Source organism: Budorcas taxicolor, chromosome 8, assembly GCF_023091745.1.
Source record: "Budorcas taxicolor isolate Tak-1 chromosome 8, Takin1.1, whole genome shotgun sequence".
Taxonomy (NCBI): Eukaryota; Metazoa; Chordata; class Mammalia; order Artiodactyla; family Bovidae; genus Budorcas; species Budorcas taxicolor.
In genome coordinates, this window is record NC_068917.1 from 85,228,211 (window position 1) to 85,243,629 (window position 15,419).

At 34.7% G+C, this 15,419-nt stretch overlaps 1 protein-coding gene across 1 annotated transcript in view; it reads left to right on the forward strand.

Moving 5' to 3' along the window:
• Window positions 1-15,419, forward strand: part of ERCC6L2 (ERCC excision repair 6 like 2) — a 149,600-nt gene that overhangs the window by 8,292 nt on the left and 125,889 nt on the right. The window contains exon 3 of the mRNA XM_052645131.1: window positions 9,703-9,822. Within this exon, the coding sequence (XP_052501091.1) occupies window positions 9,703-9,822 (120 nt within the window). The remainder of the gene's footprint in view (window positions 1-9,702; window positions 9,823-15,419) is intronic.

Genomic DNA, 15,419 nt, shown 5'->3' on the forward strand with positions numbered 1-15,419 from the left:
TTAAATAGTTTTTTGTTCTTTTCATCCTTAACCATAACTTTAGAACTACTGTATTCCACATTAAAGCAGATGGTCTTTTTTTTCAGATTAGTTCTGTAAATTAGCATTGTAAATATGTTGTTCACCTTCTGTGAATTAAGGTTTTGATAGACCTCTTCTGTGCTAGTATGAGTGATAGAGAGGGCTGCTGCTGCTGCTGTTGCTAAGTCGCTTCAGTCGTGTCCGACTTTGCAACCCCATAGATGGCAGCCCACCAGGCTCCCCCATCCCTGGGATTCTCCAGGCAAGAACACTGCAGTGGGTTGCCATTTCCTTCTCCAGTGCATGAAAGTGAAAAGTGAAAGTGCTACATCTACACAAAATGATGCATTACCTTTGCCCTCTTGGAGTTGTGACCAAATGACAAAGTTTCCCAGTTTCCTGTTCTCAGTCCCAAATGACTGGTTTCCCAGTTCCCCTTTCTTCTCTTGCACTTGTCAACAAAGATGAGGGTCGAAGTAATTAGTGTTGTTTACAGACCAACCTAGATAGCATATTCAAAAGCAGAGACATTACTTTGCCGACTAAGGTCCGTCTAGTCAAGGCTATGGTTTTTCCAGTAGTCATGTATGGATGTGAGAGGTGGACTGTGAAGAAAGCTGAGCGCCAAAGAATTGATGCTTTTGAACTGTGGTGTTGGAGAAGACTCTTGCGAGTCCCTTGGACTGCAAGGAGATCCAGCCAGTCCGTTCTAAAGGAGATCAGTCTTGGGTGTTCTTTGGAAGGAATGATGCTAAGGCTGAAACTCCAGTACTTTGGCCACCTCATGCAAAGAGTTGACTCATTGAGAAAGACTCTGATGCTGAAAGGGATTGGGGGCAGGAGGAGAAGGGACCGAGGATGAGATGGCTGGATGTCATCACCAACTTGATGGACATGAGTTTGGGTGAACTCCAGGAGTTGGTGATGGACAGGGAGCCCTGCGTGCTGTGATTCATGGGGTCGCAAAGAGTCGGACACGACTGAGCGACTGAACTGAACTGAACACTCCTGGTACATAAACTCCACCTGTGCTGTTCTTTCCATTCTCCCTATGTCTGTCTGCTTTTTGGATGTTGATACACTACTGCTACATTACCTTAAAATAATGAGGTAAAAAGTTGGTCAGTGATTTTACGTTAACTCCTCTTGTTAGTGTGTATTCTCAAATAAATTCAAATTTATTTTCATTACAAGTCACTTTTGGGGGATAGGTAACTAATCTGTTAGGAAGGAGTGTGGATTATTTAAAAGGGATGCAAAGATTTTTCTTTAAAATTTTTAATGTATTTAGTGAATTCAGTATGGGAATTCCCTGTGGTTAGATTTCCATGCTTTCCCTGCCAAGGGCTTGGGTTCAATCTCTGCTCAGGGAACTAAGATCCCACAAGTAGTATGGCATGGCCAATAAATAAATTAAAGGGATGTAGAGATTTTTCTTTAAAATCACTAGTGTATTTAGTGAATTAAGCTAATCCAAAATTAGAGCTTGCCTTGAGAACCCCATGAACAGTATGAAAAGGCAAAATGATAGGATACTGAAAGAGGAACTCCCCAGGTCAGTAGGTGCCCAATATGCTACTGGAGAAGAGTGGAGAAATAACTCCAGAAAGAATGAAGGGATGGAGCCAAAGCAAAAACAATACCCAGCTGTGGATGTGACTGGTGATAGAAGCAAGGTCCAATGCTGTCAAGAGCAATATTGCATAGGAACCTGGAATGTCAGGTCCATGAATCAAGGCAAATTGGAAGTGGTCAAACGAGATGGCAAGAGTAAACATCGACATTTTAGGAATCAGCGAACTAAAATGGACTGGAATGGGTGAATTTAACTCAGATGACCGTTACATCTACTACTGCGGGCAGGAATCCATTAGAAGAAATGGAGTAGCCATCATGGTTAACAAAAGAGTCCAAAATGCAGTACTTGGGTGTAATCCCCAAAACGACAGAATGATCTCTGTTTGTTTCCAAGGCAAACCATTCAATATCATGGTAATCCAAGCTTATGCCCCAACCAGTAATGCTGAAGAAGCTGAAGTTGAATGGTTCTATGAAGACCTACAAGACCTTTTAGATCGAACACCCAAAAAAGATGTCCTTTTCATTATAGGGGACTGGAATGCAAAAGTAGGAAGTCAAGAAACACCTGGAGTAACAGGCAAATTTGGCCTTGGAGTACAGAATGAAGCAGGACAAAGGCTAATAGAGTGTTGCCAAGAGAACGCACTGGTCATAACAAACACCCTCTTCCAACAACACAAGAGAAGACTCTACACATGGACATCACCAGATGGTCAACACCAAAATCAGATTGATTGTATTCTTTGCAGCCAAAGATGGAGAAGCTCTATACAGTCAGCAAAAACAAGACTGGGAGCTGACTGTGGCTCAGATCATGAACTCCTTTTGCCAAATTCAGACTTAAATTGAAGAAAGTGGGGAAAACTGCTAGACCATTCAGGTATGACCTAAATCAAATCCCTAACGATTATACAGAGGAAGTGAGAAATAGATTTAAGGGCCTAGATCTGATAGACAGAGTGCCTGATGAACTATGAACGGAGGTTCATGACATTGTACAGGAGACAGGGATCAAGACCATCCCCGTGGAAAAGAAATGCAAAAAACCAAAATGGCTGTCTGAGGAGGCCTTACAAATAGCTGTGAAAAGAAGAGAGGTGAGAAGCAAAGGAGAAAAGGAAAGATCTAAGCATCTGAATGCAGAGTTCCAAAGAAGAGCAAAGAGAGATAAGAAAGCCTTCCTCAGGGATCAATGCAAAGAAATAGAGGAAAACAACAGAATGGGAAAGACTAGAGATCTCTTCAAGAAAATTAGAGATACCAAGGGAACATTTCATGCAAAGATGGGCTCAATAAAGGACAGAAATGGTCTGGACCTAACAGAAGCAGAAGATATTAAGAAGAGGTGGCAAGAATACATGGAAGAACTGTATAAAAAAGAGCTTCACGACCCAGATAATCACGATGGTGTGATCATTCACCTAGAGCCAGACGTCCTGGAATGTGAAGTCAAGTGGGCGTTAGAAAGCATCACTGTGAACAAAGCTAGTGGAGGTGATGGAATTCCAGTGGAGCTATTTCAAATCCTGAAAGATGATGCTGTGAAAGTGCTGCACTCATTATGCTAGCAAATTTGGAAAGCTCAGCAGTGGCCACAGGACTGGAAAAGGTCAGTTTTCATTGCAATCCCAAAGAAAGGCAATGCCAAAGAATGCTCAAACTACCATACAATTGCACTCCTCTCACACACTTGTAAAGTAATGATCAAAATTCTCCAAGCCAGGCTTCAGCAGTACGTGAACTGTGAACTTCCAGATGTTCAAGCTGGTTTTAGAAAAGGCAAAGGAACCAGAGATGAAATTGCCAACATCCTTGGATCATGGAAAAAGCAAGAGAGTTCCAGAAAAACATCTATTTCTGCTTTATTGACTATGCCAAAGCCTTTGACTGTGTAGATCACAGTAAACTGTGGAAAACTCTTCAAGAGATGGGAATACCAGACCACCTGACCTGCCTCTAGAGAAACCTGTATGCAGGTCAGGAAGCAACAGTTAGAACTGGACATGGAACAACAGACTGGTTCCAAATAGGAAAAGAAATACATCAAGACTGTATATTGTCACCCTGCTTATTTAACTTCTATGCAGAGTACATCATGAGAAACGCTGGGCTGGAAGAAGCACAAGCTGGAATCAAGATTTCCAGGAGAAATATCAATAACATTGGATATGCAGATGACACCACCCTTATGGTAGAAAGTGAAGAACTAAAAAGCTTCTTGATGAAATTGAAAGAGGAGAGTGAAAAAGTTGGCTTAAAGCTCAACATTCAGAAAACGAAGATCATGGCATCTGGTCCCATCACTTCATGGGAAATAGAATGGGAAATAGTGGAAACAGTGGCTGACTTTATTTTTTGGGGCTCCAAAATCACTGCAGATGGTGACTGCAGCCATGAAATTAAAAGACGCTTACTTGTTAGAAGGAAAGTTATGACCAACCTAGATAGTATATTGAAAAGCAGAGATATTACTTTGTCAACAAAGGTCCGTCTAGTCAAGGCTATGGTTTTTCCAGCAGTCATGGATGGATGTGAGAATTGGGACTGTGAAGAAAGCTGAGCGCCAAAGAATTGATGCTTTTGAGCTGTGATGTTGAAGAAGACTCTTGAGAGTCCCTTGGACTGCAAGGAGATCCAACCAGTCCATCCTGAAGGAGATCATTTCTGGGTGTTCATTGGAAGGACTGATGCTTAAGCTGAAACTCCAATACTTTGGCCACCTCATACGAAGAGTTGACTCATTGGAAAAGACTCTGATGCTGGGAGGGATTGGGGGCAGGAGGAGAAGGGGACAACAGAGGATAAGATGGCTGGATGGCATCACGGATTCAATGGACATGAGTCTGAGTGAACTCCGGGAGTTGGTGATGCACAGCGAGTCCTGGTGTGCTGTGATTCATGGGGTCGCAAAGAGTTGGACACGACTGAGCGACTGAACTGAACTGATATAAAATCAAATTTGTTTTTGTATGTTCTGTATGTTGCTAAATTCTTCACTTATTATTTCTAGTAGTTACCTTGTAGATGTTTTAGGATTTTCTGTGTAAACAATTATGCCCTCCACATATAGAGTTTCAGTTCTTCTCCTTTCATGCCTTTTCTTCCTTTCTCTTTTGCCTTATTTCACTATCTAAGTATGATCTCAGTACAGTTTGGACAGCAGTGGTGGGAGTGACGGAGCTTCTGGGATGGCTCGGTGGTAAAGAATCTGCCTGCAGTGCAGGAGATGCTGGAGAGATGGGTTCAGCCCCTGGGTCAGGAAGATCTCCTGGAGGAGGGTATGGCAGCACACTCCAGTATTCTTACCTGAAGAATCCCATGGACAGAGGACCCTGGCGGGTTACAGTCCATAGGGTTGCAAGGAGTGTGACCCGACTGAAGTGACTGAGCATGCGCACACATACAGACACACACCACACAATACAGTGGGAGTAACATCTTTATCTCATTCCTACTTTTAGGGAAGAAGCATTTAATATTTTAACAGTATATTAGCTGTAGGATTTTCTTAGTATCTTTTATCAGATTTAGGATGTTTCCTTCTAGTCCTTATTTTCTGAGATTTTTAAAAACAATGTATAGTGAATATTATCAAATTTTTTTGATATCTGTTGAGATAACCATATTTTTCCCCATTTATTAAGTTAATAAATTATTATATGGACTAATATGATTTATGTTAGTTGGTTTTTAAATGTTAAACCGATTTCCTATTCCTGTGATAAACCCAGTTTGATCATGAGATTTTTTTTTATATTGCTGGATTTAGTTGCTTTATATTTGACTAATTTTTGCTTTTATGTTCATTATGGATATTGAACTATAATTTCCTTTTCTTGCAATGTGTTTGTCTGATTTTGGTATCTGGGTTGCACAAGATTCAAGATAAAGTAGGAAGTGTTTCCTCTCTCTTTTCTAAAACCATTGTTTATTTAAGTTATTTTATACTTAAATATTTTATGAAATTTACTAGTGAAATCTTAGACCTGGAGTTTTCTTTAAGATTTTTTTTTTGACACTGAATTCAATTACTTTAAAACATTTTATTTATTTATTTATGTCTGCTGTCAGTCTTCATTGCTTCCCCAGGCTTTCCCTAGTTGCAAAGAGTGGGGCTATTTTCTAGTTTCAGTTCATGGCCTTCTCGTTGCAGTGGCTTCTCTTGTTGTTGAGGACAGGCTCTAGGGTGTATAGGCTTCAGGATTTGCAGCAGGTGGGCTCAGAAGTGGTGGATCACAGGCTAAGTAGTTGTGATGCACAGAGTTAGTTGCCCCATAGCATGTGGGATCTTCCCAGACTAGGGATCGAACCAACATCCCCTGCATTGCAAGATGGGTTCTTAACCACTGAACCACCACCAGGAAAGCCCTGAGTTCAGTTACTTTAATAGATATGTGACCATTCAGATTTTCTGTTTCTTGCTGTGTCAGTTTTGGTAAATTGTATTTTTCAAAGAATTTATCCATTTTATCTATGTCATCAAATTGATTGGCATAAAATACTTCTCCATATTCCTTTTTTATTCTTTTAGTATTTGTGGGATATAAGTGATACCTCTCTGCATCTTAATGTGGATCTTTTATATTCTATTTTATTCTTACTTAGCATAACTTGAGGCATGTTGATTTTGTTGATCTTTTCAAAGAGTCAACTTTTAACTTTGTTAATTTTCTCTGTTGTTTGGTACTTCATTGATTTCTGAATTATTTTGCAGTCATTTCTGCAGTTGGATGTACTATTGCATATAAATACCAGTTAGCAGATCAAGATAAGTGATAATGTTCAGATTTTCTATTTTTTAATATTAATAGGTTGAATGCATGTATGCTCAGTCATTTCAGTTGTATCTGACTCTTCATGAATCTATGTACTGTAGCCTGCCAGGCTCCTCTGTCCATGGGATTATTCAGGCAAAAATACTGGAGTGGGTTGCCATGCCCTCCTCCAGGAGATCTTCCCAGCCCAGGGATGAAACCTGAACCCATGTTTCCTGTGGCTCCTGCATTGCAGATGGATTCTTTACCACCTAATGGGTGAGGGTGGGAAGTTAAAAATCTCCTGCTGTGATTGTGGGTTTGTCTCTTTCCCCATTTAATTCTGTCAATTTTGTCTTTATGTATTTTGAAGCTCTGTTATTAGGTCATAATCTTTATGATCACTTTGTCTTCCTGACCTGCTTATCATTATTAAATGTTTTTATATTTCTGGTAATACTTTTTGAATACTTTATCTGATATTTTGATAACTACTTCAGTATCCTTATGCTTAATATTTGAATGGCTTGTCTTTTCCTAAACCTTTATTTCAAGCTATCTGTGTCTTTATATTTAAAATATGTCTCATAGATAAATCTTTTATCTATTCTGGCAATCTCTGATATTTAATTGGACCGTTTAGTTCATTTACATTTGGTATAATTTCTGTTATGTTTCGATTTGGCATATGGTTTTGTTATTAGTTTTCTGTTTGAACAGACTGCTTTCTCTTTTAATTGTTCTCCTTTCCTGCCTTATTTTGGGTTGACAGGGTATTTTTTAAAATTCCATTTTAATTCTTCTATTGATTGTTAACTGTACTTCTTTGCATCATATTTTGATGTTTGTGCTAGTAATAAAGATACACAGTCCTGATGTTTCATAATGTGCTTAAAGCTAATAATGTATCACTTCATGTAAAATGTAAGTATCTTGTAATGAAATAAGTTGTCCTATTTTTATTTATTTTTATTTTATGGAAACTTAAGAGGAAAGCTAAGTGTAATATCTAAGATACTGCTTAATACCTGTATAATATCTAAATTTTGAAGGTTAAACCAGGATTACATATTCAGAATCAACCCAAGATGGTTTTGGTATATACTTATTTTTTACATTTCTGTGTTCCATTACTAATATTTAAGAGTTTTGCTCCTATGTGAGTGTGAGAAATTGGCCTGTAAATTTATGAAACAGTATTTTTGCTAGAATTTCTTATCAAGATTATGTTGTACTCAAAAAATGAGTTGAGAATATTTTTCCCTTTCTCTAAAATATGGACGAGTTTGTTTAAGATTGGCATTATATCTCTCTGAAGCATTGGTAGACTTTATCCCTGGTTATTTGATCCTTAGTTTTCTTTGTGGAAGGTTTGTAATTATGTATTTAGATTTCTTTAATGGTTATTTGAGTATAGAGAACTTGTTTCTTGTTTCATTGTTGCTAAGTTCTGGTTTTCCATTTCAACTAAAATTGCACAGGTATTAGCATAACATTGTTTATTGTGTACTATACATATTTTTTTGTGTGTTTGCCTGTTTTCTTAGTTTCTCTTTTTTCTTTTATCAATTTTCTAGGGAGTTATCACTTTAAAAAATGTTTTCATAGTATGATCATTTGGCTTTGTTAATCCCTTTTATTTTATGCTTTTTCATGTTTTATAATTCTATTTTTGTGTATTTAAGTTTTCTTAAAATTTTTAATAAATTTTTAATAAATTTTTCAGATCTATGGTTAGGTATTTTATTAACAGCTCCTCTTATGTCCTAATGTGTGTCTATATGCATTCAAGTCCATAAGGCATGGATTTAAGTGTATTTCATAAGCTGAATATGTGATTATTACACAGTTATTCATCTTAAATATTTTATAATCTCCGTTGTGAATTCTAGTTTAAAATACATTCCCTACTTTCCAAATATTTGGGGATTTTCTGTTTATATTTTTTAATTTCTTATGCTGTGACCGAAAAACATATTCTGTATGATTCTTGTCTATTGGATGGATTAAGATTTGTTCTATGACTTTCTATGTCAATTTTGGTGAATATTTTATGTGTACTTTAAGTATAAAGTACGTTTTGTTGTCGTTGACCATCGTCTGTCAGATGCATGTTAGGTCAAGTTTGTTTATCATTTTACTAATACAGTCTATATCTTTACTGATTATTTTCTCTTATTAAGTTATTTCAAAATACACCACTGTGCTTATGAATTTGTCTACTTATTTTGTTTCAGTAGATTTTTTTCTTTAATAATTTACACCTCTTATAACTTGCAAATGAAATAATTTTTATCAATATCATGTCCCTCTGTAATTTAGTAATGCTTTTTGCCTCAGTCTTATCTGATGTTAATATAACTATATTAACTTTCTTTGGTTTTGTTTGCATGGTCTGTCTTTTTTCATTTTTTCACTTAGAATTTTCTCTATGTCTTAGGTTTTCCGTGTGTAAAGCACACATGTTTTATGTTTCTGAAAATCTTTTGTCTTTTAATTAAACTATTTAGTCTACTTCCACTTTCTAATATATTTAGATTTATTTATTTTAAAATTTTTATTTGATATTGGAGTACAGTTGATTTACGACTTGTTAGTTTCAGGTGTACAGAAAAGTGGTTCAATTATACATATACATATACCCATCTAAATATATTTAGATTTAAACCTACTGTTTTACTTACTATATGCTTTTTATTTATTGCATGTCATCTATTCATTTTTGTCTTCTTTTCGTATAAATTGTTCATATTATTTTATTATTCTTCCCATAGTAGATTAGTAGTTACACACTGTTGTATTTTTCTCTAGTGATTACCTTAGATATTGTAATATGCATCCTTGAGTTACCTATATTTATTGGATACAGAAAAATAGACAAACTTATTAACCAAATATTATTCCCTTAAGTTTATTTTCTACAAGGAAAAAGGAATGTACATAGTTTATTGTAATAGCCAATAATGAAGAGACAGATTCTATGAATATAAATACATAAGAAAATAATATCTCAGCTAATGAGACTGAGAAAGAATTCGTAGAGTGCCCGACATTGTAAGTCAACTATACTTCAATAAAATATATCTATTTAAAAAATTATCAAGGGAGAGATGGTGATGTGAGGATTTTCGTTTTACTGCATTCAGTGGTAACTTTTATATTATTATTTGTTTATTAATGCAAATAAAGAAAACCTATACTAGTGGTTCATATTGTTTTTCTTCCTAGCAAATCTGTTTGTACACACTCATATTCTCACTAATTGAGTAGCTATTCATGTGAGTTGTAAAATTTTGTCCATCATAATACACAGTGATTAAAACTGTTGGATTTTTTTCCTCCCTAGGTTATTTCATTTTTAGCTGCAGTTTTGGGTAAAAAGGGAACTCGTGAAGATATTGAAAATAACATGCCAGAATTTTTACTGAGAAATATGAAAAAGGATCCCCCTTCTACAGCAAAAAAGGTAAAATATCTAGAAATATAAACTTCATGAAGCTGGTATTGCAAAGGTGTGTGGAAACTTTGAAACATTACACATTATAGTATAAATTTAAAACAAGAGTTTATAGACACTAAATGTTTGTTTTATAAACCTAATTACTGAAGGAGTACCAGTTTCATCCTTAAATTAGATTTGATTTACTCTGAAAATAGTAAAATATAATTTGTTTGAATTTTGGGGAGGCGTTGAATCTTTTTCTTGTCAAGATTTTCAGTTAATTTGATTAATTTGTTAAATTTCCATGAATGTGTATGTAAAGTTAATTGAAGTCCATTGTATTGGCTTTTATTTATTTGAGAATGAAAAACAGACAGTTGTAGATATTTCTTACAAAGGTATGTCCTGATGAAGTTGCTTAGCAAAATAGCCGCCTGCTGAAAATATGAAACAAATCTTCCCTGAACAAGGACCACTGAAGCTAGAGTCAGAAAAGCTCAGATCTAGGCTTGTCCTTCTGTGACCATGTGACTGCTAATGCTATTCATAACCCTTCTTAAGCTTTCTCCTTTGTAAACATACATTTATGAATGTCTTATACATAATTCTTATAAAAAAATAAGAGATTTCTTTAAAAAAATGAAATCCACAAAAAAAGGTGTATTGTAGGTATGTGGGCAGCTTCCTGGGTGGCTCAGTGGTAAAGAATCCACCTGCCAATGCAGGAGACGGGGGAGATGCGGGTTCAATCCTTGGGTCAGGAAGATCCCCTGCAGTAGGAAATGGCAACCTGCTCCAGTATTCTTGCCTGGAAAATTCTATGGACAGAGGAGCTCAATGGGCTATAGTCCACAGAGTCGCAAAGAGTTGAACATGACTGTGCAACTGAGTTTGCGAGCGTGCGTGCTTGCACACGCACACACATACACACAGACATGGAGGTATGTGTCTGACTTTTGTCCTCAGCATCCAGGAAACTGGATAAAAATAAAGTTGAAGTGACTTTATGAAATCCTTATCATATTATGGTAATAAACTACTTTCTACAAGTTTTAAAACCATATCTTTTATATAATTCTCATACATAGAATTTCTGAGAAGGTCAAGTTTACTCCTGCCTATAATTCGGGGCATTTCAGTGTAAACTTTTGAGAAACGTTGGCCTAAGGTATTATTAGTAATAATTATTGTTACTTTAAATTTCCTATTATTTTCAGTAGCATAAACACATTCTTAGTGTCAAATTTAATTTGACCCTAATGAAACATTATAATTCTTAATGTGTTTTAAGTTTTCAAGAGTTCAAGTACTGTTTTTCACTTTGTTTTCAGATTGATTTGAGTATGTTGAACCATCCTTGTATCCGTGGAATAAATCTCACTTGATGGTGTATGATCCTTTTAATGTATTGTTGAATTTAGCTTGCTAATATTTCATTGAGGATGTTCATTGGACATATTAGCCTGTTTTCCTTTTTTGTGGTATCCTTATCTGGTTTTGGTATCAGGATAATGCTGGCTTTGTGAATGAGTTTGGAAGCATCGTCTCCTTTTTGTTGTTGGAAGAATTTGCAAAGAACTGGTTTTATTTGGTAGAATTTACCAGTGAAGGTGTTTGGTCCTAGATTTTTGTTTGTTTGGAGGTATTGGTTACTGATTGAATCTTCATGCTAGTAATTCTTCTGTTCAGATTTTCTATTTCTTCATGATTCAGTCTGGGTAGGTTGTATGTTTATAAGAATTTATTTCTACCTACCATTTATTCTGGCTTATTTGATTTGTTGGTATATAATTATGCAGAGTAATTTTTATTATTCTTTCTATTTCTGGGTTATTATTTGTAATGTATCCTTCATTCTAATTATATTTATTTGACTCTTCTCTCTTTTTCTTAGTCTAGGTAAAGGTATCAGTTTTGTGTGTCTTTAAAAAACAGCCTTTAGTGTTTCTATTCATCTTTTCTATTGTCTACTCTCTATTTCATTTATACTTTCTGATTTTTTGTTATTTCTTCCCCTTTACTAACTTTGAGCTTGATTTGTTCTTTTTATAAATTCTTGACGTGTAAATTTTAGTTGTTTATATGGTATCTTTTTTTTTTTTTAATGTCGGCACTTATCACTGTGTACTTCCCTCTCATAACTCCTTTGGCTGTGTCCCATACGTTTTGGTATGTTCTAGTTCAGTGTTCATTTGTCTTAGGTATTTTTAAATTCATTTTTTATTTCTTCTTCAACCCACTGGTTGTTGAGGAGTATTTTATTTAATCTCCACTTATTTGTGAATTTTTTAGTTTTCCCCTTTGATTGTTTTTATACCATTGAGGTCAGATAAGAGGGTTGATATGATTTTAGTCCTCTTAAGTTTATTAAGATTTGTCTTGTGTTCTAGCGTTTTGTCTATCCTGGAGAATGTTCCATATGTGCTTGAGAATATGTATTCTGCTATTGTTAGATGCATCTTGTATGTGTCAGTGTTTCTTTACTGATTTCCTCTCTGAGTGATCCCCGTAGTTGAAGGTGAAGTGTTGAAGTCTCTTATTGCTGACTTTTTTTCTCTTCAGGTCTGTTAATAATTTGCTTTCTATATTTAGATATTCTGATATTGGGTATATAAATATAGTTATTACATCCTCTTAAATTGACTCTTTGTCAATTCAAGCACTCTTCTTACAGTGCTTGGGTTAAAGCCTATTTTGTATGACATAAAAGAGCTATGCTTGCTGTTTTTTGGTTTCCATTTGCATGGAATATCATTTTCCATTCACTCATCTTCAGTCTATATGTGTCTTTAAAGCTGAAGTGAATCTCTTGTAGGTAGTATATATTTGGGTCCTTTTTTTTTTTAATCTAATCAACTGCACTGTCTTTTAGTTGGATGATTTAATCTATTTACATTTAACATGCCATTTCTTTCCATGACCCAGTCCTTCCAACTGCCTGTTCTTTGTTGAGCTTATATTATTGTTTTATCTTGTTGGTTGTTGTTGTATTTAGGTTTCTTCTAGGAAAATTCACTTTGTGAGGTTTTTTGGGGGGTAGGGAGGAGTTTTTTCTTACATAGGTAAAAGATGAATTCCTCAGGTCCTCAAATATGTCTTCAAAAATGTTATGAAGGGTATTTGGTAGTGCCCTTCTAAGCATTTTACCACTATTAGATATATATTTTTATATTCTTTTGTTTTAATGGCATCAATAAATGAATTTAGTTGGTAATTAGAACTGGAATTCTATAAAGGTTTTGATGAGATTACCAGTGATATCCTACAGTATCCCTCAGAAGCCTGTGTGAACAAAAATTACAATTTTTTGTGATGAAATTTATGAAAGATAAATTTGTTTTGAGTGATTTAAAACTTTGTGCATTTTTAAAACATAGTCTATGAAATAGCTGTATTTATTATGCTCATGCCAAAATTGCAGTGGCATCCTAAAAAATTAAAGTTAGAACCACTTAAAAAATATCCTTTTAATGAATTTCAATGTTATCAGTTAAGGAGTGATGAGTCTGAGTTATGTATGTGTGTTACATGATACATCTTATATATTTTTTTAACATTTTCAGGGGTGAATAAATCATCTAAGAATGTGTGAAATGGAGGTTTTGTGCCAAGAATAAATTCCTAGAGGAAAAGATACAAACTTTGCATCAGATACTAATTCTTGGAATGATTATTTAGATTTAGGCTGTTAAGATTGAAATTCAGTCTTTACGAAGATGAATCAAATACTACTATCTTGTTTGGCAAAACTTTAAAAATATTATAATCTTGTGTGGTAAACCTTTAGTCATTTTGTATAAAATTCATAATCAGATTAAGGCAGAGAAGGATGATTTTTCTAGCAATCATAATACCAGAATCAGCTGCAACTTCATTGATGATTAGACAAAAAATTTTTCCAGTGTTTTACTTACTATACACTATTTCTTTAGTTTATTGTCTTGCAAATGATGCTACTTGTTTGATTTTCTGCTGTTGCAGTCTTCATATACTTTGGATCTTAACCCCTTGTTGTATACATGATCTGCAGATATTCTCTTCCATTCAGTAGGTTTCATTTTCATTTTGTTGATTTCCTTTGCTGGGCAGAAGCTTTTTAGTTTGATGTAGTCCTGCTTTTTAGTTTTTGCTTTCGGTGTTAATTTAAAAAAAATGATTGTCAAGATGTTAAAGAGCTTACAGCCTATGTTTTCCTCAGAAGTTCTTTGGTTTCAGGTCTTAGTTTTGAATCTTTAATCCATTTTGAGTTCAGTTTTGTGTGTGGTATAAGATAGTAGCCCAGTTTCATTCTTTTGCATGTGGTATCCAGTTTTTTTAGCACCATTTATTGATTTCTTAACAATATTTATTCATCCATGAGCATGGATTTTCTTTCCACTTATTTATGACATTAAAAATTTTTAATCAATATCTCATAGTTTTCAGTGTACAAGTCTTTTATTTCTTTGTTTAAATTTATTCCTAGTTGTTTTATTCTTTTTGATACAATTATAAATGGGATTGTTTGCTTAGTTTCTCTTTCTAATAGTTTATTGTTAGTATATAAAAATAAAACAGATTTTTGTATGGAATTGAATATCCTGTAACTTTGCTCAGTTTTTCTATCAGTTTTTTCAGTTTTCTGGTGGAGGGCTTAGGGTTTTCTATGTATTTCTATGTCATTGGGAAATAGTGACAATTTACTTCCTTCCTGGTTTGGATTTTTTCTTCCCTCTTGCTAGGACTTTCGGTACTATGGGAATAAAAGCTGTAGAAGTGGGCATCTCTGTTTTTTTCCTTGTCTTACATGCAAAGTTTTTAATTCTCACCAATGAGTATAATCTTACCTGTCTGCTGGTTATATATAGCCTTTATTATATTGATGCATGTTCCCTCTATACCAAATTTGTTGAGTTTTTATCATAAATGGATGTTGAATTTCCTCAAATGGTTTTTCTGCTCCATTGAGATGACTGTAGGATTTTTATTCTTCATTTTGTCACTCTGGTGTATCATGTGATTGATTTGCATATGTTGAATCATCCTTGCATCCATGGAATAAATCTCACTTTTCCAAAGTGTAAGGTCATTTTGATATACTGTTGGATTCAGTTTGGTAATATTTCACTGAGAATTTTTGTATTTATGTTCATCAGGGATCTAGCCTATAATTTTCCTTTCTTGTGGTATCCTGATCTGATCTTGGTATCAGACCTCATAAAGTAAGTTTGAATGCATGTCCTGCTCTTATATTTTTTTTGAAGAGTTTGACAAGGATTGGTGTTATTTCTTCATTGAATGTTTGGTAGATTTTACCAGTGAAGCTGTCTGTTTCTGAACTTTTATTTGGAGGTTTTTGGTTATTGATTCAATTTCCTTACTTGGAGCTATTGTGTTCACATATTCTATTTCTTAGAAATAGAAAAAAATAGAAAACTGAATCACTAAGATTGTGATTCAGTCTTAGTAGGTTGTATGTTTCTAAAAAGGATACATGATAAATTTCATCTAGATGTCCAGTTTGTCAGTATAAAATGATTCATAGTAGTCTCTTATGATCCTTTTTATATCTGTGGTATCTGCTTTATTAAGAAGAGGTGGCAAGAATACACAGAAGAACTATACAAAAAAGATCTTCACGA